Source organism: Stegodyphus dumicola, chromosome 9 (assembly GCF_044657685.1).
Source record: "Stegodyphus dumicola isolate Sdum_Otavi_A_Nest chromosome 9, ASM4465768v1".
In the NCBI taxonomy this organism is placed as follows: domain Eukaryota; kingdom Metazoa; phylum Arthropoda; class Arachnida; order Araneae; family Eresidae; genus Stegodyphus; species Stegodyphus dumicola.
Genome location: NC_140776.1, coordinates 111,383,404 through 111,407,348, shown reverse-complemented (window position 1 = coordinate 111,407,348; position 23,945 = coordinate 111,383,404). Strand labels below are relative to the sequence as shown.

Genomic DNA, 23,945 nt, shown 5'->3' with positions numbered 1-23,945 from the left:
TTTATATAAATATATCTTTCTATGTCACGCATATGGTCTGTGTAAGATAAATTGAAATTTTTCTTCTAGAATCTCCTTTTATTTTCATTCATATTCAAATTTACGTGCTCAGGTTATAATTTGTACGTAAGGTAAATCTTAATTTAACTTCATCATTTATGCACATTAAATGTTAAAAATAAGTCTTAAATTTCTTGAATGCAAACAAACAGAATGAAAAATGTGAGCAATTTGTCATATAATAAAAAAATCAAACAGAGATTTATTAAAATTCACAATTCCTTAATATGGGTATAATTACAATACTATTACACACACATATAAACAAGAATGAGTGCACGTAGAAACGCGTAACATTTTACAACTTCTTATCATGCTTCTTGGGAAATCTATAATATACAATATACACACATAAAATGGAAATTTTTATGAGTGCATGTACAAACATGTAACATTTTACAACTTCTTATCGTGCTTCTTGAGAAATTTATATACAATATACACACATAAAATGGACATCTTTTTTGTAATTAATTAACAGACGACATTTGAGTGCATATGCTTACATGTTCTCTCTTAATTTTTCATAAAAAACATACATTAATAATATGTAGGTAATTTTTACAGAAAATGCAATCTAAAGCAAATCAAACATTTTTTTAATCTACAAGAGCAGCCAAAATTGTAGATGTACAGAAAATATAAGTGAAGAACTTGAAGAATTAAAATTTCCAACTTAAGAAAATAAATAATAACATAAAATAACCAGAAAAAAATTTAATTCAAGAAAATTATCAGATTTTTATAGAATTGTCATGGAATTTAGTAACTACAGAATGATACATTCATTCTCATTAAAATGGTTTATCACTTGCAAATTAGCTTGAAAATCCTTCTCGTTGTATGTAATGACGAGAATTTTATACAGTCAAAAGTCGTTAATTCAGACACCCATAATTCGGAATGATCTATAATCCGGACCTCAAAACTAAAAACTTTCTGCGCATGCGCCGCGTTGACACATGCGCATAGGCGTTTAAGCGTGCGCGTAAGACCTTTTACGACTGCACATATGAGTGTGCGCAAGTGCAGAATACGTTTTCGCGTGCGCGTTTTATGTATAATGGACGTATAAGCAAAAATTATCTAATTATCTATTTCAGTTAATGTTGATGATTGCGTTGTTCCTTAATTTTCGAATTGGATCCGGCTTATTATTTTTTGCAGACTGTAAGAGCAATTTTATAAAAGTAAGCTTAAACTTTCGATTATATCAAATAGAATTTCCGATATATATTTGTTAACATGTAAAGGATTTAAAGCGAAAGTATGTTTTGAAATCCGAAATCTGTTTATCAATTTCACGCTGCTCGGCGGGGGGAACGCCGCGCGTAATGAATTGGAAGTTGATTTGTCAGCACTATCCTTATCTTGCGCAGATGTTTTTATTTGGCTTATAATTCCTTACCAAATGTAGTATTTCATCTCGATATGCTCCGTCTTTGATATGATTTAAAACAAGTTCCTCATCATTATAATTCGCTTCCGATAGCGAAGAAAAGTAACAGAGGTTGTTGAAAACGAAAAAATTTCGATTGACAAATTAGTCGGTGTTCTTGACACAGCAATTATAGGACTTGAACAGCGGAACTTTGTAACTGAACAAGAAATTATGTCTGTTTAATAGAATTAAAGAGAAAGTATTATCACATGAAACGAAGCAAAACTTAAAACAACTTACATTGAAAGAAATGTTTAATAAAGTAAACAAATAAATATTAAGCTTTTCTTTTTGCAAATTTTGATACCCTTTAGATCATAATTGTTCTTTATTTCATAAATTACGGTTTCATATTTTTAATTTTAGAATTTCTGCATGCCATCTTACGAGATTTAAACTGATGATCTATAATCCGGAAAAATCGATAATCCGGAATCGCCGAAGTCCCGACGAGCCCGGAATAACGACTTTTGACTGTATTGCTTCAATTAATTTTGTGTGTGATTATAGCAAAGGCTCGAGGACTATGCCTTCACGGATGACTTTGTAGAGGAAAACTGGCTAGCATATACGTTACACATGGGGAAAATCACGAAAACACCCATGCAGCCCGTTCGCGGAATTCGAACCTCGGACCGAACTACCAGTGTTCAGCGACTTTACCGCTCGACCGCTGGTGGGCCGCTTCAATTAAATGAAATTTAGATCATTTTGATTCACTCGGTTTATCAGTCACTGAATCGCTAAAGCCACTGAACAATGGCAAGTTCGCTCCAGGTCCGATTTCCCATCATGAATAGGTTGGATCTGAATGGTTGCTCAAAAGGCCTCTTTTAAAGCTGAATATGGTTTTATTCGTAGAGATTATCAATAGAGATAGCCTAGGTGGAACAGCGACACATTTTAGGGAATATTAGATGAATTTACATTTAGTATATTATCATCTTGTATCCTATATATCATGGAAGCGTTCTATATTTTCTGTCTATTTGATTGTGAGGTCAAAAATATAGAATATAATTCTATAAAAACATTGAATGTTTTTAATTAGATTTATGATGAATTAAATGTATTCTTATTTCAATCAATTCGATTCAAAAGTCAAAATTTTAATATTCTTAAGAACTGCATCTTTCACTTTTAAGTGGCTTAGTTTATTCATCAATAAGGAGTCATTTTCAATTTATATTTTGCCAAACACCAACAGACTAGAATGAAAAGTAAAACAACGCATTTAAAGAGAATAAACGCAAAATAGTTTTTCGAAACTTTTATGCCACACAATAAAGCCAGAACCAGTCGAGTGGTCTTTACTTAATCGCGGTTGGTTTTGGCACTGGCCAAAACTAGTTCACTGATCCATGTCTAATTAATAATATTCTTTAACAATTAAGGATTTTGTACCAAGTTGTAATCTTGAATAGCCTCTTCCACTCAATTAGGACACTGGCAGGAATAATTTCATAATTCTATGTTCTAGAAAAGTCTCTTAAACAAAATCGCAACTGCTAAGAATCTGTATTTCCTCAAAATATCATTAAGGTATTCTTTTCATAAAATAGTTCTTGTGCTGTCAGCAGAAAGAAATTCTAATACTACTTGAGTGATCTATGTTTAATAAATAATATTATTAAGGATTAAAGATTTCATGCCAAGTCATAATCTTGGATGTCCTGATCGAATAACCACGATTCTGTGTTCCAGTAAAATATCTACAAGTTCACAACTGCAAAGATGTTGTACTTCCTGAAAGCATCATTAAGACGTTCTTTGTCAAAAAATACTTCTTATGCGGTCAGCAGAAAGAAATTCTGAAAAACTTTCTTTTCTTTTTCATAAGCTGTTCTTCCTTGACTCGATTTACAGCATTCTGTACCACAGCCACCGCTTTGTGCTTGTCCTCATTTGGCAAAGGAACAGAAAATGAAGCCAATTCCTGCTTCTTCGGAGACCACTTGAGTGCCTTCCTCAATGTCTGAACAGTCTTATCTTCGTCCTCCGTAGTCAAAGTTACAGTTACGATTTCCCTTTCTCTTCGAAATTTATTCTTTAGAATGGCTAAAGGTCCCCTAGTTTCCCGATAAGGTACTAATGGCATAGGCACGGAAAATTCACACAATTCTTCTCTGAAAGAAGGCACTTCGTCATTGAGCAAAAGAGGTGTTGTTTCTTCTTCACAAGCCACTGCATTTGCCCTAGTTGCTAATATTTCTCTCGAAACAGTTCCTGAAAACATAGTTGTGCAGCTTATACCCTTTTGGCATGATTGTGCCAATGAATCACAATGCACAACAGAAGAAGACTTGGTGCAGTTTTGCCTGAAGCTGGAAGAGTTGCCTTTATCTTTCCTTGGTGTTCTACGGTTACCATCGAGATCATCTAAAATAAAATTCAAAGCTCCAGGAGTGAAGAGGTCTCTGAAGGTAATGACCAGTCCACCAGCTCCTTGCCTGCTGCGATTATTATGCCGAGCAGAATTGTGTCGTCTGCGTCTTCTTCTAGGAGGCTGAGGTTCGTCTGCCAACAGAGTACTAATGGCAAGCAGTATTTGTCGCACTGTAGGCATGTTAAACCTAAGACAAAAAACGAAAACAAAAATATTATATTGTTGATATCATATACCCAAGCATTTTATATACTTTTTTGTAGTATTGAATGAGCTAATATGTAAAATACTAATGCTTAGAATTAATAACGGCAGCGTTTCTCAAACTGTGGTCCTTCTAGACTTCTAAAAAGACAAAAAATAAAATTCAAAATAATTACATATACCACATTATAGCTGAAAATCTGAGTTCGGAAATGACGCATGGCAATCGTCCATCACTTTTTTTCTTCCAAGACCGACATTTTATGAAATTTATTAACGGTTACCCACCTGTGGACTTTTCACTTTAGTCTTAACAACAAAAAAAGAAGGATTTACAACATAATAATTGTGATGCTTCTCGCCAACTTTTATCTCTCATGGGACTCGATGGGCTCATTACCAGTGAAAACGAAATAAACTGAACTGTAAAATAGTGCTTTAAAATTGTAATTCGATTTGCTTCTACGTATCTGTATGAGAAAGGGTTTTCATCCCCAACTCAAATAAAAACAAAGGACCGAAATCGACTCGATGTACTTGCGAATAACTCTTACACGAAACAGCTGTGCAAGAATTCGGCCTCTCATCCATCATTATGTGAATACCGCTATTTATTTAAGTTAAAGATTATCTTAAATCTAATAGCCTTGAATTATTAAAAACAAATATAAACATTCTTCTGTTAACTTGATATTGATATAAAATTAAATGAATTTTTTAGAGGCTAAGAATGAGATAGTCTACAAAACATTCTAATTTATAAAATTGCTTACTTGAAATAAGTTTGAGAAACGCTGGTTTAGAGGAGATTTCCAGTCCTTTCTCCTTGCTTCCACCCTTTTTAAAGAATGGTTTTCTTAATTTGCCCCCCTTACAGTTTTCTCTGTAATACCCAGCGTACAACATAACTATAATACAAATGACTGCGCATAAAGAAATTAAGATGAAAAAGAGGCTAAATATGAGACAAAGTTTTGTAAAAAAATGGTTTATTAGATTTATGTTTCATTATATTTTGTATTATTATAATTTTACAAATATAACAAGCTTTCGTAAACAAAATAACCGATTCTAATTGCACAAAAGCTCAATTTTAATAAATCCGATGGCTACGCCTGGTGTATTTATGTTGTGCCTTTTTTTAATATTTGGAGTAAAATCCTTATCTTGAATAACATCATTCAAAAGTATTCGACATTTTTCTTGTTTTCCGTTGTAAATTATTGATGTCTTAAGACTGCTCCCACTAAATAAAAAGAAAGAAGAATTAATGATGTTGATTCGATAACAACTATTATTTTGGGATATTTCTCGCAGATGACACGGGTATGTCAATTAGGAAAACCGACGTACCCATATGTTTTGAAAAAGACTTGACATTTCAGTGCATAGCTTTACATCAATAAAAAACTATTATCAATTTTATTAGCCCAAAAAGGACGTTAGTCCCGAATGTGATATTGGTCTCGAAACAGTATTTTGCATTGAATGACCATGAACGGCATATCACTTTTCGAATTGTTACTACCAAATATTATTGCCCTGTATTATATTTAAAGAAATTATATCAATCTTGTTTCACTATTTCATAGTTTGTAAACCTTTAACGAATTTTGATTAACAAACTCAGCGATTTCAAAGAGAACAGTGGCAAAACTGTACGGGAAAAATACTTTATCTCCAGCACGCGAGATTCTGTGTGAAATTCTAAAAATATGCTGTTTATAAATATTTTATTACTTGCTCTTGAATCGAATTTTATGTGGCGTAAGCGCCAAGAACATGATATTTAATAAATAAAGGAAACGCACAAAACGTTAATAATAAAAAGCCAACAAAAATTTTTGCAAACCCATCTTAGTAGGAAAACTGAACATTAACGTGATGGACTAAGAAAATGCTGAAAAAAAAATTTACAGAAAAGTGCATGCCAACACTTAACGCTGCATAGGGAATTCTAAACGTTTACTGCTATACTGCTTTTTAAATTTTTGTAATTTTGCTGTCGAATAGTATATGGCGTAGGTGCAAAGAAAATGATGCTTAATAATATGGAATTTTCATTAAACCGATCAACTTCCAGTGCATGCTCGGCTACCGACCCCTTGATCCTCACGGACCTTTTCTAATACTTCATTAACCCTAGGAGGTCAATATTCCCTCCTCTGGGAAGCGCTGGATTAAAATATTGTTATGGATTTTGTATTTAGTTGGCTATTTTTAGTAGAATTGTAATTAAAATTGCTTTAATGCCCCGTTCAATGCTACGCGTGACGAATTTTAAGAGAAAGCTACGCCGGAAAAGTAAAAAAATACAAGAGCTCGTGCATTTAACATGTAATAAAAGTTTATCTCCATAACTGGTATTTAAATTGAATAAATGCAACTATGTGTTAGCTGTAATTCTTCTCTTTTGCTTTCCAGAAACCTCGAGAAAATAAAAATTACCAGAATGTTCTCGTGCATGATTAAAAAGCTTTAAAAAGCCGGAGAAAAACATCTCTGTTCAGTTGCTTTACTAAGTTGTTGTTGTTTACTTACTTAGCTGCTGTAACGTTGAGAACGGATTAGCTTTCTGCGCTTTGAATTGTGTTCTATTTAAAGTTTTAGTAGTTTAAAATATAACTACTGAGTGATATTGTACGAATATCTGTGAGGAAAAATTTCAGCATTTTGTTTTGTCTCTTGTGATAAGAATAAATTTTATTAACTTTTTATCAGACTTGTGCATTCAATCTATTACGAACCCGGTACGCACGCAACAATATTCATTAGTTATGTCCAAGTAAAATACAAAGCTATGAAACAGAAAAGCTACTGTACTGTCCAGAAGCATTATCGTGTGCCTGCTAATAAGTGTTGAAATGAATATTTTGTTTAATATTTCATTTCTGATCAAATTTCTTTGTCGCATTATCATTTTATAAGTTAATAACATTAAACTTGGCGTAACAAAATCTTAAAAACTCTTTCAAGTGCTTCATAATAATATAACTAATTTATTATTACATGCTTTTAATATAATTAAACATGTTATCATTTGAAATATAATTATTCATTATGATAATCATAAAGAATTATATTTTTTCTTTATTGAGATCATAATAATTATACGATAATTTCAAATAAATCATATGATTATCCGATAGTAATTTTGGTAATACGTAGCAAAACTTCTGTTTCAATCAGAATTCATAATTAACTAAACATTTTAATTTATTATAAGCCAACAATTCCAATTCGGAACTTTAAATATAACAGAAATATTCTTCCTATTACATAACTCTCTTAAATATAAATATAGTAAACCCTCTCTAAGACGAACACCCATTTTTAAAAAATTCAAGATGATTTTGGTCTTTCATCAGTAGGTAGTCGTTTTAAAAAGATGATTATCAACTTCGATGTTCATTTTTGTCTTCAGAAATACTGGTCACTTTTGGATGGTGATCTTAGAAAGATGGTCGACTGTTCTTTTATTGTATTTATATATTGTTAGGGAATACCCAGCTGCAGTAATATAGCTACCCCGCAAACCTCGGGTTGCCAGAAAGTGGCAAGGAAAGGCAAAGCTGCTGCTAGATTTTGCGCGAAATTGCCCATTTGGCGACAAAATCGGCGTTATGTCATGGACGGAGCAAGAATATTCTACAGTGAATTCTTACCGTTTTTCCCGAGAATGTTCTCACAGGCAGATCAAAAGCTATATATACCCTGCTTGTACGTGGAGTAGGGCAGTATCTTATGTATGTTGAGTTCAGTAGTAGTGTTTTGAGTTCACAGTTTAACTTGAGAGCGGCGGACCTGAGTCGGGAGCTGTACTTCAGTGCTTTGCCATGAAGCTGTCATCACCGTTATAACCTCAAGGCTGTGTTTCTGATTGTTTCAGAGTGTTTATCGTAGTTTTCCGACGACTGTAAACGTACCTTTGGAACTCTCTTGTGTAATATTGGCGAATAAATTGTATTTTGACTCTTCATCAAGTGTTATCGTAATTATTACTCCAATCCATGAACCCGTAGAACGCAACAATATTATACAAAAAGAAAAACAAGTTAAAATCCATGTCCATTAATAATGCTTAATATTTATTAAAATACCGTATTCTCATTAGTTAAACACAGCATGAAATTTTTGATAGAGTTTCACTTTTCTAAAATGTAATAAGAATTTCTTGATCAGAAATGTGATTTAAAAATATTTTTTACCCTAAAATTCGAACATTATACGGTATTTTCTTCTTTTTTTAAACTAAATTGATCGCCTAAAAATCGAGAGGGAAAAATTATGCGAGTATTTCATTTCCGAAGGACACGGTTACAGTGAGAACATAATAAATGAAAAGGGGTCATGGATAAACTAAACTATAGGTAACTATCACAATATTATTTCTTTAAAAGACACCTATATTTCAAAAAGTATACGTAGTGATATTAACATTTCAATATCTGATGGCTATTCAGATACGGTTATATGACGACAACTGATCAATGCGCGACGTGTCACAGCCCTAAGGACTCTTCACATGAATTAAGTCTTAATCACAATTTTCAAGAAGGTATCAGGTTCAATGTTCCGTCTTACTTTCTTTGGGAACATGCACAGACCTGACTCGGAACAGAGAGCTTACTAAAGCTATGTTCAATAACTGTGGGAAGTAGACAGGATACACAAGAAGGGTATACAAAACCCTTTATTTTTCTCTCTTTACAATAATTTCCGTACTTCGGAATACAAAGACCCACTACTTGTGGTCTAAACGTAAGAATATAAAAATAGAACTAAACGCTAACTTAACTTTGAAATAATAAACGTGGAAGATTGGCCTTATATTAACAGGAAGCCGTATGTAGTACAGAGAACTGTTAACACTACAATACGTTTAAAATTATCAAGAGGATTAAACCTCTGGCCTGGAAGGCAACCAGCAACTGAGTAAAACTTCTAAGGTAAGCGGCCTGCTTCGACTAATTCCTTCCTCTCTCTCGCTTGGCAAAAAGCCACAACTTAAGTACTTGGCGTTCGCCAGACAAATTTTGCATAAATAAGTTAACGCTTTTAATTCTGGCCGGAAGTAGAAAATAAGAAGTGATAGTAAAGATTTAAAATAAAATAAACGTTAGTAAAACTTAAGATCCTTACAAAGGAAGTCGGAGGAATGAATGAGAAGGGGGCGAAAAAAGACACAGATCGAACACATCAGCAGTAGATGACGCTACGATGAACTAGAATGTAAATAACAAAAGCAAGGTGAAATCACATGTTAGGAAAGTTCTTTTAACTGTGTGAGGAGACCGTTCCAAAATACGTTTGAAGTGATAAATGTGAGGGAACAAAAAATGGTTGAAATGATAATACAAAAGTAAATATACGAAATGAGGGAGAACTGGATAAAAGAAAAAATAATCGAGGGAATACAATTTACCAATAAACTATCACTCACAGGGGAAAACTATGTACAAGAGAGGAAAGGGGAAATAATGCGAATATTCTTCAATTTTTCAGAACCTAGAGCTAAAAAGCTAAGGGTAAAGACGCAAGGAAATGTGGTAGTTATTTTCCATCTTAAAGACACATATTCCATTTTAAGGTGTAAGATTTCTTACGTTAAAGTAACCCATTATTATGGTTTTGTTCTTTACTTTAACCTCTTCTTTCCGTATTCCTCACCCGAATCGTTGAGGGATTTTGGATTTTCAGAGAGTGAGTTTCTAGCATTCGTACTGTATACTTTGCCAGAGCTGAATGTAATTATCTCGGCTTCGCGTTCTTTCCCAGATGATACGCGCCGGTTAAAGTATTTGAACCAGCTTGTAGCTTAATATTTAACAATGTCTTCAACGTTTAAAGTTATTTCTTATTTGCATAGCCACAATTTGTGGTTATGTGTTGCACGAGCCGTGCCCCGTTTTGTTAAAAGTTCAGTTTAATAAATGGTTATTTAAACATTTGTAAGTCTTTGTCATACTATTTTAGATAAAGCGATAACTTACTAACTCTCTAGTAAGGTTATAGGACTGAAGTTCCAGTATCAGACCAAGTATAACCTTAAAAGGAAGGAGAATTACGTATGTACTAAAGTCAGACAACCAAGAGTCATTTTTAGATTCATTGTTGCAAAACATCATTAAAAATAGACAGAGGTCCCCCCCCCCCACTGACAAGCAATCTACTGTTATATTACAGTTTAGAGAATAAAAACCGTGTGGAATGATAAGAGCTCCGTTTTGGCCTAGAACCTAATCTACGCGAACCAAAAGCAATAACAATTGAAAGCAACTGTTAGGAATTCAGTTTAAAGTAGTTTTTTCCCATCAAAATATGGCGCCAGAGATTTCACTAGCAAGAAATACTTAACTTTGTTGGCATATTTGCCCCAGTTGTCAGCTTTGTGCCGGCACAAACATGTAAAATATGCAGAGTTAGGCCTTTCAGCCTATCTCATTATTTTTTGGTAGATGGTTGCACGGATTTTGGCGATTTTTTTTGGCGAGCGATATGACTTATGGTAAACCCATTGCTGAACAAGTTATTTATGGTAACCCAAACTTTGTATTTAAAAAATAATGCGTTTTATTATGAATAAATTAAGTGTTTTAAATATTATTTATGGCTTCTAAATATTAAAAATCAATTTAATTTTGCATTTTTATTTGAAATAATAATTTTGTTGTTAATTAAAATTTTTTGTTTGTTTGATATTTTATATAATTTTATGTTGTGGATGATGTAATCAATGACGTCACCTTACTTAAAAAGTAGTAATTGTTTTTATTAATATCTATAAATTTAATCTAATGTTTTAAACATTATTTATGGCTGTTAAATATTAAAATACAATTTAATTTTGCATTTATTAAAAAATGATTTATTATGAATGATTATTTAAATAATTTTAATTTTATGCGTGATGTAATCGCTCCCTGATTGGTTACTGAATATTTGTGCATTACCGCGCCATTTTAAAATTTTATTATTCATCTCTTCGAATTTCTCAGATTTCAAAGCGAATGGATATGTCCGTTTCGAAGATGAATGTTGTTATTGATAATTACCAAGAATTATTGGTATCGGAATAAAAAAATTACCCTTTGAGACCTTATTTTGGCCAACCTGGTTTTCCTAATTAAAGATTTACTTATAAATTGTTACAAGGGTCAGAGGAAATTTATTTTAAATATTTGTAGGAAACTTCGCTAATTGCTTCTTCAATGAAGTGCGAGAGATGTGGATCACAGATGAAAATCGTTAGAAGGTCGTTCTTATTTTTGTGGTACTTATCAAAATACGACAGGTAAAATACTTAAATGTAAGTACATATTTTTATTTTACTTTATAATTGTAAACTTCAATTCTTATTAAAAAATTAATACACTGTTTTCAAAAATTCCTGAGATATTTATTGCCACGTATGTTTTAATGTTAAATAATTATATCCTATAAAACTTATTTTAAAGTATTTGAATTTAACTAATATTTTAATTCTTTTAAACGTTGGTATGATGTTTTTAATTTGATATTCAATTTAAGTAATATTATAATCCAATTAAATGTTGGCGCAATATTTTTATAGCGGTGTTTTTATTCTATTATATGAGAGTAATAATTTAACCTTACTTTAGCATTTTATACTCTCAGTAAATGTATTTATTTACATTTGCCAGCCATCTTAAAAACAACTTTTTCAACAAAAAATTAATGCATTATTTTTAACGATATTTATTTTTATACTTTACTATGCGTAAAATACGTAAATATAGCATTTTTCAAGATGGCTGACGACTGTAAAAACGCGCCAACAATTGCGCCAATGTAAATCGCCAAAAATCCGTGCAACCGTCTACCAAAGTAGCACCCAATTCCGGTTAACATGAAAAAAGTTAATGAAGTTTTTCTTACTTCTTAACGAAAATAACACAATTTCATTCGTCAAAGGATTCTGACTCAGTTTATGAACAGTAGTTGATTAATTACAGCATTATTCATTTTTTTCAATAAAATGTTCTCATTAAATTTTTGAGGGCGCCGTTCATCGTGACTGCGCAATAGCAGCATGTGAACTCCTGATAGCTTCCCCTGAAAAGAACAGATGAATGAGAAGCCGAAGATATAAATCACTTCTTTATCTCACTCTTTTCCTTTCCTGGAAATAAAATAAACAGCACACCCATGCCCTATGTGATACTAGAATCAAAATAGAAAGTAATGCGTTTCAGAATTCATGAAAGTAGGCAAGTCTGAAGTTCACGATTTCAAAAGTGGCTTAGGTGTGCCTTTTATATTTTATTCCTTTTTTTTTTTTTTTTTTTTTCGATACCATTTAGTTAAAAAAAAATTAAATTCAAGAAGTCATACATCTACTTTGAGAACACCAAAACAACACTTCAGACCAATTTCACAATATTTTTCACTTTCCACTTACTCTAGTTCAGATAATTCAAGTTTTATTGCATTTTTTTTAATCAAAGATGATAAACAAACTGAAAAGCAGGTGACTTTAAAATAGAAAAACCGTATGCCTTTTTTTTTTCTTTTTTTTTTAATAATAAGACCATTGTAGCGAAGCAGTATCTTAACTTTAAATTAATAAACCTAAGAATACATCACTGCGAGTGGACTGTAAAATTAACCTTTATTCGGCGGTTTGAACTTTCGAACACAACACACAGCACAAAGTAAAAAACGACAGAGTTACAATGAGCGGTTTTAAGAATGCAAGAACAAAATGCGAGCTACGCATACAATCTGCGCATTGCGAAATAATATCTCACAGACAGGCAGAGAACTCTGGTGGCCGAAACAACCATAGTATTTTGAAGTTCCGGGAAGCATCTCCCTTTACTCTGACGGAAGTAGAGAGTCAGATGTCGGAGATGACCGACTGAGATGACCGTCAACATCAGAATTTTTCTATGCGTGAAAAACTGTTAAATGCTGCCTTAAAAAGATGCTGATTTCTACAGAAGAAGAGCATTAGCTGAGTGGGCGTGCTGTCCTTGGGGTCGGGGTTCCTGATTTTGAATTGAAACTATATTGTTTCCATGATGTTTGTAGTAAAATTTTCGAAAACTGTTTTGGGATGGTTTCGATTTTTAAATCGGTAGATTGCTATGTTCTTTTTCTTTCTTTCTTTTTTTTTTTTTTTTTTTCTAATTGACGAAAGTAATTATTCTGTCATTAGAAGAATTATTCTTCTAATTATCCTTAATTATTAATTATTCTAATTCTTATTGGCATTAGAATAATTCTAAACTTATCCTAATGTCTGGAATACGTTTAGAATTCCAGACATTAGAAAGCCTTGCTACTGTAGAGAAGTCAAACCTTACGAATCTTTTGGCATGCTTGTGGTTTTCTTCATGCGTAACCGTGAATACGAATTTCCTTTATAAAGTCCTCCACAAATGTTTGAACTACTCTTTGGCTCTTGAATCATCTGCCGTAATCTAAATAATACACTTCATTGGTATGATTGCTTATGTAGATGGTTTTCAGCCCATTGGAGTTACAGATGTTCCTTGTCAGGAGAAATGAAAACAGAAATGCTATTCAGGACCGGCTCTAGAGCCGGTTCAACGGGCAGCAAAAATTTTTGAATTTGGAGACCGGGAGACAAAATTTAAGAACCACAAGTAGCAAAAGGTCTAGCGCTGACCTCGATGCTGTTTCTCATCGTTTTCTGACTAAGCTCATTACAGGCCTTGCATTCGAGTTGGTGACCTTTCTGGAGGTCGAAAGGTTAAGAACCGCTGAATACTGGTAATTGGACGTGGATACAAGCCCACTACTTGTAACTGGACCTGAATTCAAGCGAATGGGCTGCCTCATGGTCAGTAGTCACGGTTTCCCCAAGTGTAATGTGAATATGAGCCAGTTTTCTCCCTCCTTCAAGGCCTTCGTGAGTTTTGCCATGTTCGAATAATCTAACCTAACCGTTGGAGCTGGTGGTGGCGAACGATTTTCAGAGATGCTGATTCAGCCGCTTTTCTAAGAATAATCTGAAATATGGTCAAACATTTCCTACGTCTAGTAGCAGCATTGATAACTTTCAGCAGATGTGATAGATGTCAAACGTAAAGTTGGTACGTTTGATTTCAGAATTGAGGTTTGCGCTTACTCTAAAGACTTTCCCCTCCAGTGTGGTGTTCAGCGGAATTTCCAGCTGGGTACTTTTCCGTTTCGCCGGCGCAAATCTCGCCAAGCAGACTTTATTGGCGACAACATACAGTATACACATAAAAAATATTTAAAAATTTTTAGTTCTAAGAAATCTTTTTTTGAAGGCATAAACATTTTAATATCGCTTGAAACTTTATAAAAAGTCAATAAAAAGACAATAAATTTGTAAAAAGACATTAATTTAAGAATTTACTATGCTTTCATGGTTCAACATCCTAATTCCCCGGTTCATATCACGTGACCCCAAGCGATCTCATCTCACGTAAACTACTCTACAAAAATCTAATGCTCTCAGTAATTAAGTTAAATCTTAATTTCAAGTTAAATTTTAATTTGGAACACAAGTTTAAATGCAAGAAATATTTCAATGCGTACGAATAGCTTACTCAGAAATTATGTAAAACTGCAGTGCTTTACTTCGCGAATGCATTCTTATTAGAATAGATGAATTTAACCCTTGACTTTCCTTTTCTATATTTTCGACTTCGGTTAAGCGCTGTGATTGCATCCTAATTGACTTAATTACCGAAAATGGCCTTAGACATAAAACTGAACTGTCTGATAAAAATTCTATGTAATTATATGCCAATATTGAAAGAAACAATCAATCTGATAAGAAAAAGCTGCGACTTGTTTCGAAAATGAGGCGTAAAAGGTTACCAGCGAGAATATTCTGTTTGGCATCGGTTGTATCATTATTGGCGACTTTATCGCTTGCGCCGGCAAAACGGAAAAGTACCTCCAGCTGTCCTAAATTTCCAGAATGTAGCTTCTTATCAAAGATGGTGATCATAGTATTTTATGGAGCACAACCTGCTTGTCATGATGCGCCAATCATATGATTAGAGTGGGGCTATGAAAGGTATATGCCATGATAACAAGTTTGAATCAAAAAATTCTAAGAACTACCATCACGTCTAAAGGAATGATGTGGAGAAGAAACTAAAATATCCTGGTATAGTAATTAAAAACAATTTGTACTAGTGTAAAATTTGTACAGTGTTGAAAAATGCTTTACAGTGATATAAAAGTATAACTATCATTTAAAGCTTTACAATTTATAGGAAAAGCCTGTGTCTTTTAAAATGTAGCACATATTAAAGTGAGGTTTGATTCCAGTTAATCGAAACAGATGGGTTGAACAAGCCAAAATGTTTCAACCTAAGAGGTGCAAAATTTGGACAGTTAATCAAAATATGAATAACAGATGACGTAGCGTTATAATTTTTACAGACTGGAGCATTCTTCCCTTTTAATAGGTGCTGATGGTTAACCCGTGAGAAAGGACATCTTCTTTCCGGTTATAGCTCGTGACCCAGTATAAGATTTCAGATTTCACACGCCCTAGCTTGTTATTAATTTGCGATTTCCAGTGCTGCTGCCATTTTTGAAAATTTTGCTGCTTCACATTATGATGTCTAAATAAGAGGTATCTTATCAGAGAAGAACTTTATCGATCCAGGCGGAGATCCAGTGCAATCACATTTTACAGATCTGAAGGAGAATACAAATTTACCCGCGACTTGCCATTATGAAACTCGCCAAAAACTAGGCAGAACAGACTGAGGCACACCAAAATTTTTCTTGGGTAGAAGCCCCCCCCTCCCCGTTCTGGCGAGAGATATTTTATGAGGAGGCCATCGTTTATTGAAGAGTCGTAAGTAAGTTCTTTTGTTCACTGCGAAAGTGAAGATTCGCCTTCAATTGAATTCGCAAGCAAGTTAGTTCTGGAGTTTAAGACTTGAGCAAACAAGTTAGATTTAAATTCAAGAGTTTAGAACATTTCCCGTGTACCACCTTATCGGTGAGTTCAATGCTGCGACATGAATGAGCCGAGTTCTACCCTATTACCGTCAACAAAAATTCTGGAAAGATTGAGATTTTCTGAGAAATATAAAGCGTTTTCAACGAATGGTTTAAATTTGCAAGGTTCTGTTTATTTTTCAGAACTTCTATAAATACTATTTGAATACTTACGTACAAATTATTCAAGACACTCTAACACTTTATTCCCTCGACACTGCTAGATACTGAATAACTTTGAACTCTAATCTACGCTATCCCCAAGTCCGATCTCTACGAAAACTGGCTAAACTTTCAGATTTGACCGAATAATTTAACTGTGGTAAGGCAAACTAGAGGTATCTGTCTAAGGGCTTACGTTATTTGAATGTGGAAAAGCCACAAGGGATATCTGCCTGATGTAAGAGATGCTTTCATGTAGGACTTTCTGAGGAAAACTAGCTCGTATTCAACTTGCATACATGGAAAACTTCGAAAACCGGCCATGCATCCGGCTTATTCGTCTAATATCGAACGCAAGTTAGGTCGAACTACCAGCCAAAGTTAATGTGATATCAGGTTTGATGCGAACACCCCATGACTTCCTTGTGCGGCCTATTAAATTATGCGCATATTTTTGCTGCACTTCATTTAAACTTACATGCTCTAATTATTTTTAATTAATTATCCCATCCCTCAAGACAAGTTGAAAATGACGTTTAAAATTGAAACTTTCGAAATTAATATCCCCGTCAGTTTTGTCGTATGGGAATCAAACTTCTTATTATTTTTCTCAACTTTATAAGCTTTCCCAGATGTAAAGTATAGGAACTTCGAGACTGCCTTAAAAGTTAGATTTCGTTATTTGTCCAAAGTTAATTTTTTTAAACTTGGCATTGCCAAAACATGAATATTTTTGTTATTTAGAACAATGCTGTAATTGGAAATACACGACTACGATTAATGATTGCGAAAATAACGGCCGGTTAACAACTTTTACGCCAGGAAAGGAAGTGGATATATATACATTTGGTACTGCTGATTGCAATAAAAAAGGCATATATATATACATTTGGTACTGCTGATTGCAATAAAAAAGGCAGGTGCACAACTAGATGTTGTAGCAGTTCCATATACAGAATTTTAACGTTCTAAGGCTGATCGTTTTTGAGTTGTGCGAGATAGATATGTAAGTACGTACGTACAGACCTCTCGGAAAAAAAACATTTTGAATCCGTTTTTGTAAAAAAAGTATTTTAATCTGCCCGTAGAGATATCACACACACACACACACACACACACACACACACCAAAAAAAAAAAAAAAAGGGGGGGTCAAAACTGATTCGGGAACTGTTAATATGGTACTCTAAATTTTTCGTGATTACAATACTTTCTTTCCTTCGTACAACGAAGTAAAAAGTATGGCATCAACTTAAAACTATTGCGAATTCTAAAGACAGGTTGTTTTGAAATATTTTGTGATTTTGTTGCTGAATTCGAGGTGTTTGGGGCGTTGATTCGAAATAAGGTATGTTTAATAAATGAAGTTAAAAAGACAAAGTTAACTATAAAAAGGTAAAAAAGAAAAAGTTATTAAGTTATCTTACTAAGAAAACTGAACATTGATAGGATAAACTAAAACAAGGCTGAAAAGAATTAATGACAAAACTGAACTTTGTATCGGAATTTCTGAAAACATGCTCTGATTTTGCAATTGAATTTTATTGGGCATAAATGCGATGTTTGGTAACAGAGTTAAAAAGACAAAAAAAAAAAAAAAAAAGTGTGGGTCGTCTTGTTAAAATTGGACATTGATAGGATGAACTGAGAAAAACTGAAAAAAGTTGAAAATTGTGAGGCAACACTTTATCGAGAATTCTAAAAATACGTAGCGTATTCGGAAACTAAGTACCGTTTCATTCTAGCGCCGTCTCAGCGCTGTGGTAGGCGTCCCGCGCATGCACACTAGACTTCCTTGTTCACTGACTTTCAATTGTCGCCATTTTGGTTGCTCTATGTTGTGTTTTCAGTTTGCTGTGCACATTCAAAATGTTTAAGACAATTAGTTCTCCCGCTGACTGTGAGATTCGTGCCGTGATTAAATGTTTGAACGCGAGGAATGTTAAACCGGCCGAAATCTATCGTCAAGTGACAGAAGTTTACGGTGAATTCGCGATAAGTGATGGAATGGTGAGAAAGTGGGTAAGAATGTTTAATGCAGGTCGAACAAATGTCCACGCCGAGGCTCGGGGTGGTCGGCCTTCTGTTGTCACCGATGATTTGGTAAGGAAAGTTGATGAAGCAATTCATGAGAACAGACGCTTCACAACGACAACTCTTTCAGAGGCATTTCCACAAATTTCACGTATTGTTTTGTTCTAAATTGTGTCTGACCGCTTGAATTATCGCAAACTGTGTTCCCAATGGGTTCCAAAAATGCTCACTGATGTTCACAAAACAAAGCGACTTGGTAGTGCCCTGACATTTCTCACGCGGTACAGTGATGAGGGAGAAAACTTTTTAAACCAAATTGTGACAGGTGATGAAACTTGGGTGTGTCATTTCACACCAGAATCGAAACAACAATCGATGGAGTGGAGACACACTCATTCTCCGAAAAAACAAAGTTCAAAGTGACAATGTCATCACAAAAAATCATGTGCACTGTCTTCTGGGATAGGAAAGGCGTTTTGCTTACTGAATTTCTTCCCAGAGATGAAACCATTAATGCGGCACGATATTGTGAGACTTTAACAGAACTAAGGTGTGCCATTCAAAACAAACGAAGAGGAATGCTCAGTAAAGGAATTGTGTTGCTCCATGACAATGCTCGGCCCCATACTGCTGGTGTCACTCAATCGTTAATTCGACAGTTTCATTGGGAGCAGTTCGATCACCCGCCGTACAGCCCGGACTTGGCGCCGTCCGACTATCACTTGTTCCTGCACATGAAGCGCGAGCTTGGTACCAAGCGCTTTGGATCTGACGATGACACGAAAAATGCTGTGCAGTCGTGGTTATCGAAACTGGCGGGAAGTTTCTTTGACGATGGTATACAAAAACTGGTCACCCGCTGTGACAAGTGTTTGATCATTGGCGGAAACTATGTTGAAAATAGTTTAAGACATGTATTTTCATGTAAAAATAAAATTGGATCCGAAAAAATTGTTTTACTATTTTTTTTTCAAAACTCTACTTAGTTTCCGAATACGCCTCGTGTTCTTCTTTTAAAAATTACTATTGAAATTTATGTGACGTAAATAGGAAGAAAACAATGTTTAATAAAGTTAAAACGACCAAAAAAAAATTGTATTAGTAGAAGCGAGTCCAAGAGTAGACTGGTAAAGTGCAAACTCAGCGAGAGCACCCCCAAAAAAACTTTAACAAGCCTCTGGTGCGATGTTAGACTCTAAATCCTAACAGGTTATTATTATTATTATTATTATTATTATTGCGATCAATTTTACGCTCCCATTGCTTTTAGGTGGTGAGTTTTGCTTCTCTCTCGGGAGTGACTCATCTTTATGGTTATTGATTTCTTCATTGGATTATTTTTTTTTTTCCTTTTTTTCCCGAATATTGCTGAAAAGTATAAATAGCTAAAAAGTGGTTTCACTTGCAAAAATATAGTCACAGATGCAAAGACCATAAAGATTTCGAAAATGAAAAGTATTAGCAAAGCACGATTTTATTATCAATATATGAATATAAAAAATAAGTAGCTTTATCAGATTCAACAGAAACTTGCGGTTAAATGCGCTTAAGTTTTGATCTCTTACCTGAAAAAATAGCAACGCCAGCGTTTACTTTTTCTTTCCACTGTAGTGATAAAAAATACTTTCACTTTATAAGAATAATTTAGTTTTTAATTTTATTAAAATTTTATGCACTTGAATTGGTTATTTGTAGATATCATATCATTTTGTTGTCGCTTTCTCTTTTAAGTTGGAGAAATAGAACTAAAGGAAAAGAATAAATGAATCAATAGTCTAGAGTTCTTTTTTTAACAACCATGTGAAATGAAATTTTCCAGACGAAAGTAAAGTCAAACGATTTTAATTAAAATGAGAACTAACAACGAAGATACAAATTATGTCATGTGAAGTTCTTTCTAATAATTAATAATAAATTTGCAATTGCACTTATTAATTTGTTAACAACTGAAATTAAATGCTTCTTTCCTTATGCACTTGTTATTGTTTTATGAATATTTTGCTAAACCAAAAATCAAATTAAATTATTCAAGTTACTAGGTGTTTTGTGATTAACAACTGATTGGCACAATGGTTAGCGTCGCTAGCTGCCATATCTTTGGACCCGGGTTGGAATCTCGAAGAAGGCTTTGGATGTTGAAAGTGTACAATGCTTTTGCGGTATGGGGACACTCAATACACGGTGAGCCGAAAATCCTCTGAAGTAATTTGGTGGTAGGGAAAGAAGGGTGGGAGATCTTTTGGACTCTTCCTTCCCCACTTTCCCCTTTCAAAATTGGAACGGAATTGAAAGAGTCGTTCTATCACCTGTAAAGGCTTTTCGTTTATAAGATTTGTGGCTCAAGGCATAAAAGTTCATCAAGTCTGTTCACAATCAATTAGTTTGTTCAATTTCTACCAAATTTATACCAGCATGTATAATTTTATTAACGCACAGTTCTTATTACTGTGCAAATATAAATTTTCTCATTGCTGAGCAAAAAGTTGCGTCCTTTCGATGTTCGAATGATAAAATTAGTTAAAAAAAGGGGGGAATACAGTGATAACGGATGAGTTTAAAAAGCAACTCAGGATCTTCCCAAATATAGTTTACGTATTGGGCAAGAGAAAATAATTCCAACAATCCCTTTCTTAAAACTGTGTAAACAGGACTCAATGAAGCCAGTCTACGTTCTTAAATTTAACGCCTTTTCAGGGTCTCTTATATGCCCATACTTTTTTCTTTTCAAAGGTAAAAACAATTACAGGACTTACAGAGAAATATAAAATAGGTTATATGGGATCCTATATATGGTCATTCTAGGCCTGGTTTGTAATCTGCATATAAAATGCCCTATTAATAATATTAATTGAATATAAAATAGCAACTACATGTATGACTAAATTCAAGAGAGAAGAGAAACACGCCGATGTAAAACATAGAATTAGGTAAAACGACAATCTTGTGCTTAGCGTAAATTTTAATTAAGACTCTATCGATTTCGAAGGCGAACAGATACGGGTTCTTCTTTAATAGGTGTAAAGAAATTCTGCAGTGAAGGGAGAAGCTACGGTCGCATTTATGCCAAACACAAGGTTGTTGCTATGCCTAATTTTACGATCAATTTCTTATTAAATCTAAGAAAATCAGTTGCGCACAGACTTTTTTTTTTTTTTTTTTTAATATAGTATTTCTTGATGACATTTGTACCCATGAAGGCCCATCGGGTGGGGAACAGTTTAGCACAAAACAACGGGCGCCGCTTAATGTGATAGCGTTTGTCCACGGCTATTTTGATAACATTAACAAAACGAAAGAAAAAATATATTTAAAAATAGCAACAGACTAATTTAATAAAATTTAATATAAATTTCAAAATAATAGTGAAGTTAAATTAAATTTTAAAATTCAAAACCAAAAGTAAATCCAAATGTTGTGAATCACAAAAAAGAAATTTAAAAAAAAAGTGGAATTTTGAGAAATTAGCAAATAAATAACTAGAATTAAAATTAAAAAAAAAAAAAAAAGTCAATTAAGACTAGAAAACCAAAGTAATTTAGAAACTCTTGCCTACAGAAAAACTTCCCCGACACGAATTATGCATATAAATCATAAAGAAACCAGAAACTATAATCATTTATTTGTTTGCAATTAAATTTCATTATTTAAAATTTAATTAACTTTAAATTTGCTTTTTACGAATGATTGTTAAATATATCTAGAAGCATATAAATACATAGTTTCATAGCATTTTAATTAGGAAAATACAAAAGCTTGTTTATGGACTTTTCAGAATGTCTTTAATACAAAAATTCATTTATGAACGGTTCATTACATTTCTGTAAATTGTTTTACCAATGTTGTCGGAGGATATTCCTTATCAGAAAAGAATTCGCCGATGTAAAATTTAAAATTAAGCAGAAATTAGACTTTAGTTTGACGTAGCGGCTTTAAAAGAATTCTGTTTTCAGAAGAAAAAAATTGTGGAGAAATATGTTTGTTGTTAAAAAAGTGAGACCTATGTCTAATCGTCCTCAAAATCGATAGAGTAATAGATAATTTACCATAATTTGTAGTCTTCTTTTTTTTTTTTTTTTTTTTTTTTTTTTTTAATGATTGGTTTGGCCACTTAATCCCCTACTTAGTGACATTTCTCTCTCACTTGCTAATTTTTATAATCAATTTTGAACTTATTTGGCAACGTCCTTTCAATTTAAAGAATTTATTTTGTAATATTTTTATTACATTAGCCGACTTGTCGATCACAATAAGCGAAGTATTTTCGAAGTTTTCGTTTACAAACGGGCGAAACTTTAGAAATTTCATAACAATTATAATGATATATATCATAACAACGAATGATAACATTAACCTTTATCACATCGAGTCGCGTATACTGTACATTCTCAGCTGAAAAACAAAACATCTAACCCATCTGGGTGCCGTTGCCGAACTTCAGAACGTAAACAAGCCTATCATATTTGAGGAACACCACTATACATAAACCCAACAAATAACACGATAAAAACAAAAGGTATTTTGCGCGGATTAAAGAACACGAAAGTTTACACATTATTAAGCATACAAAAGCTATAAAATTAATAGAAAAGTTAAATAAATTAGCCATAATAAGTATTTCAGTAGTCAGGCTTGTAGAAACACATCCGGAAATTCTATATATGTACCAAAAGCTGTTAGAAGAAAATGTCAATAAAAGGCATAACAGTGAAGTTTTGTTCCTTAACCTCTTTTTATTTTTTTATTTTAATGAATTCAGTCATAAAAATTTGTTGAATTTCTCTTGTACACAAATCAGAAAATAAATTACTTTATAGATACTAAACTTCTGTGGCTAGTTTAAATATATTCTTAACATATTACGAGAGCGGAAATAGAACCACAACTCAACTTACCTTTCTTCAAAAGCTCCCAAACAGTACAAAACAACTGTTGCTTGTGTGATTCTCGTGGCTTATGAAGCTAGACTGTTTGAGGCCTTACAAATCCAGGACTTAAAAAAGGTTGTTCCTCCAAGCCTCATTTGGACACTATTATATTCACGTGGCATCTAAAAATGACCCTGAGATGCATATTTCAGAAGCTAATCTAGTTTATTTAGCTTAAGTAAAGAATTAACTAAGCTTTCACAAACATCCGTCGAACGCAGAAGAATGGGAAAGGCGAGCGACCTAATCGAACAGCAGTCAGATTTAAACCTCTTTGAAAAATAACGGTCTTAGTCGAGAGGTAAACATTGTTATCTCGTTTTACACTCAAGGCAAGAGATTGGGAGGGACTTTATCGCGGGCAATGATTTCGGAAAGCAGTCGTTTCGCTGACTGGCTAAGATTGAGAATCACGTAGTTTGACGTCCGAAAAAAATGGTTAATATCCTATGGAGGTATAATTTCCACCCTCCCGTCATAAAGAAGTGGCCTTTTGCTAACACCTGTCGACAGAAAAAAGTTATTGCTTAATTAGATCTATTTTCTCGACAATAAGAATTTTTGATTCTTTTTGCCACTGGATAAATAAATAAGTTGTTTGAACTTTACGACTAGATACCACTTCAGAATTTCAAAGCATGAATTTTCTTCTTTTCTTTATTAAGGGAAGTCCGTTTCTAATAAAAGATGAGAAGACTAACGTACAGATTTTTACGACTCTCCTGGAAGCTGGGGATTTCGTCATCATCTTT

The 23,945-nt window shown here is 33.5% G+C and overlaps 1 protein-coding gene across 2 annotated transcripts; it reads right to left on the bottom strand.

The window, feature by feature from the left end:
• Nucleotides 1–230: 230 nt before the first annotated feature.
• On the bottom strand, nucleotides 231–23,572 carry LOC118193302 (uncharacterized). 2 transcript variants are annotated; one of them, XM_085823909.1, is made up of 2 exons: nucleotides 23,161–23,572; nucleotides 231–4,074 (listed from the first exon to the last, which is right to left on the bottom strand). In XM_085823909.1, exon 2 carries the CDS (start codon nucleotides 4,065–4,067, stop codon nucleotides 3,297–3,299), a length of 771 nt encoding a protein of 256 aa, XP_085680035.1. In that variant the 5' UTR covers nucleotides 4,068–4,074; nucleotides 23,161–23,572; the 3' UTR covers nucleotides 231–3,296. The 2 variants fall into 2 exon arrangements, with proteins under 2 accessions (XP_085680035.1, XP_085680036.1); XM_085823910.1 differs by lacking the exon at nucleotides 23,161–23,572 and adding an exon at nucleotides 11,991–12,168.
• Between the last annotated feature and the right edge of the window lie 373 nt (nucleotides 23,573–23,945).

Bases quoted from the DNA above. Each gene is read 5' to 3' on its own strand.
- LOC118193302 (XM_085823909.1), bottom strand. From the start codon at position 4,067: ATGCCTACAGTGCGACAAATACTGCTTGCCATTAGTACTCTGTTGGCA.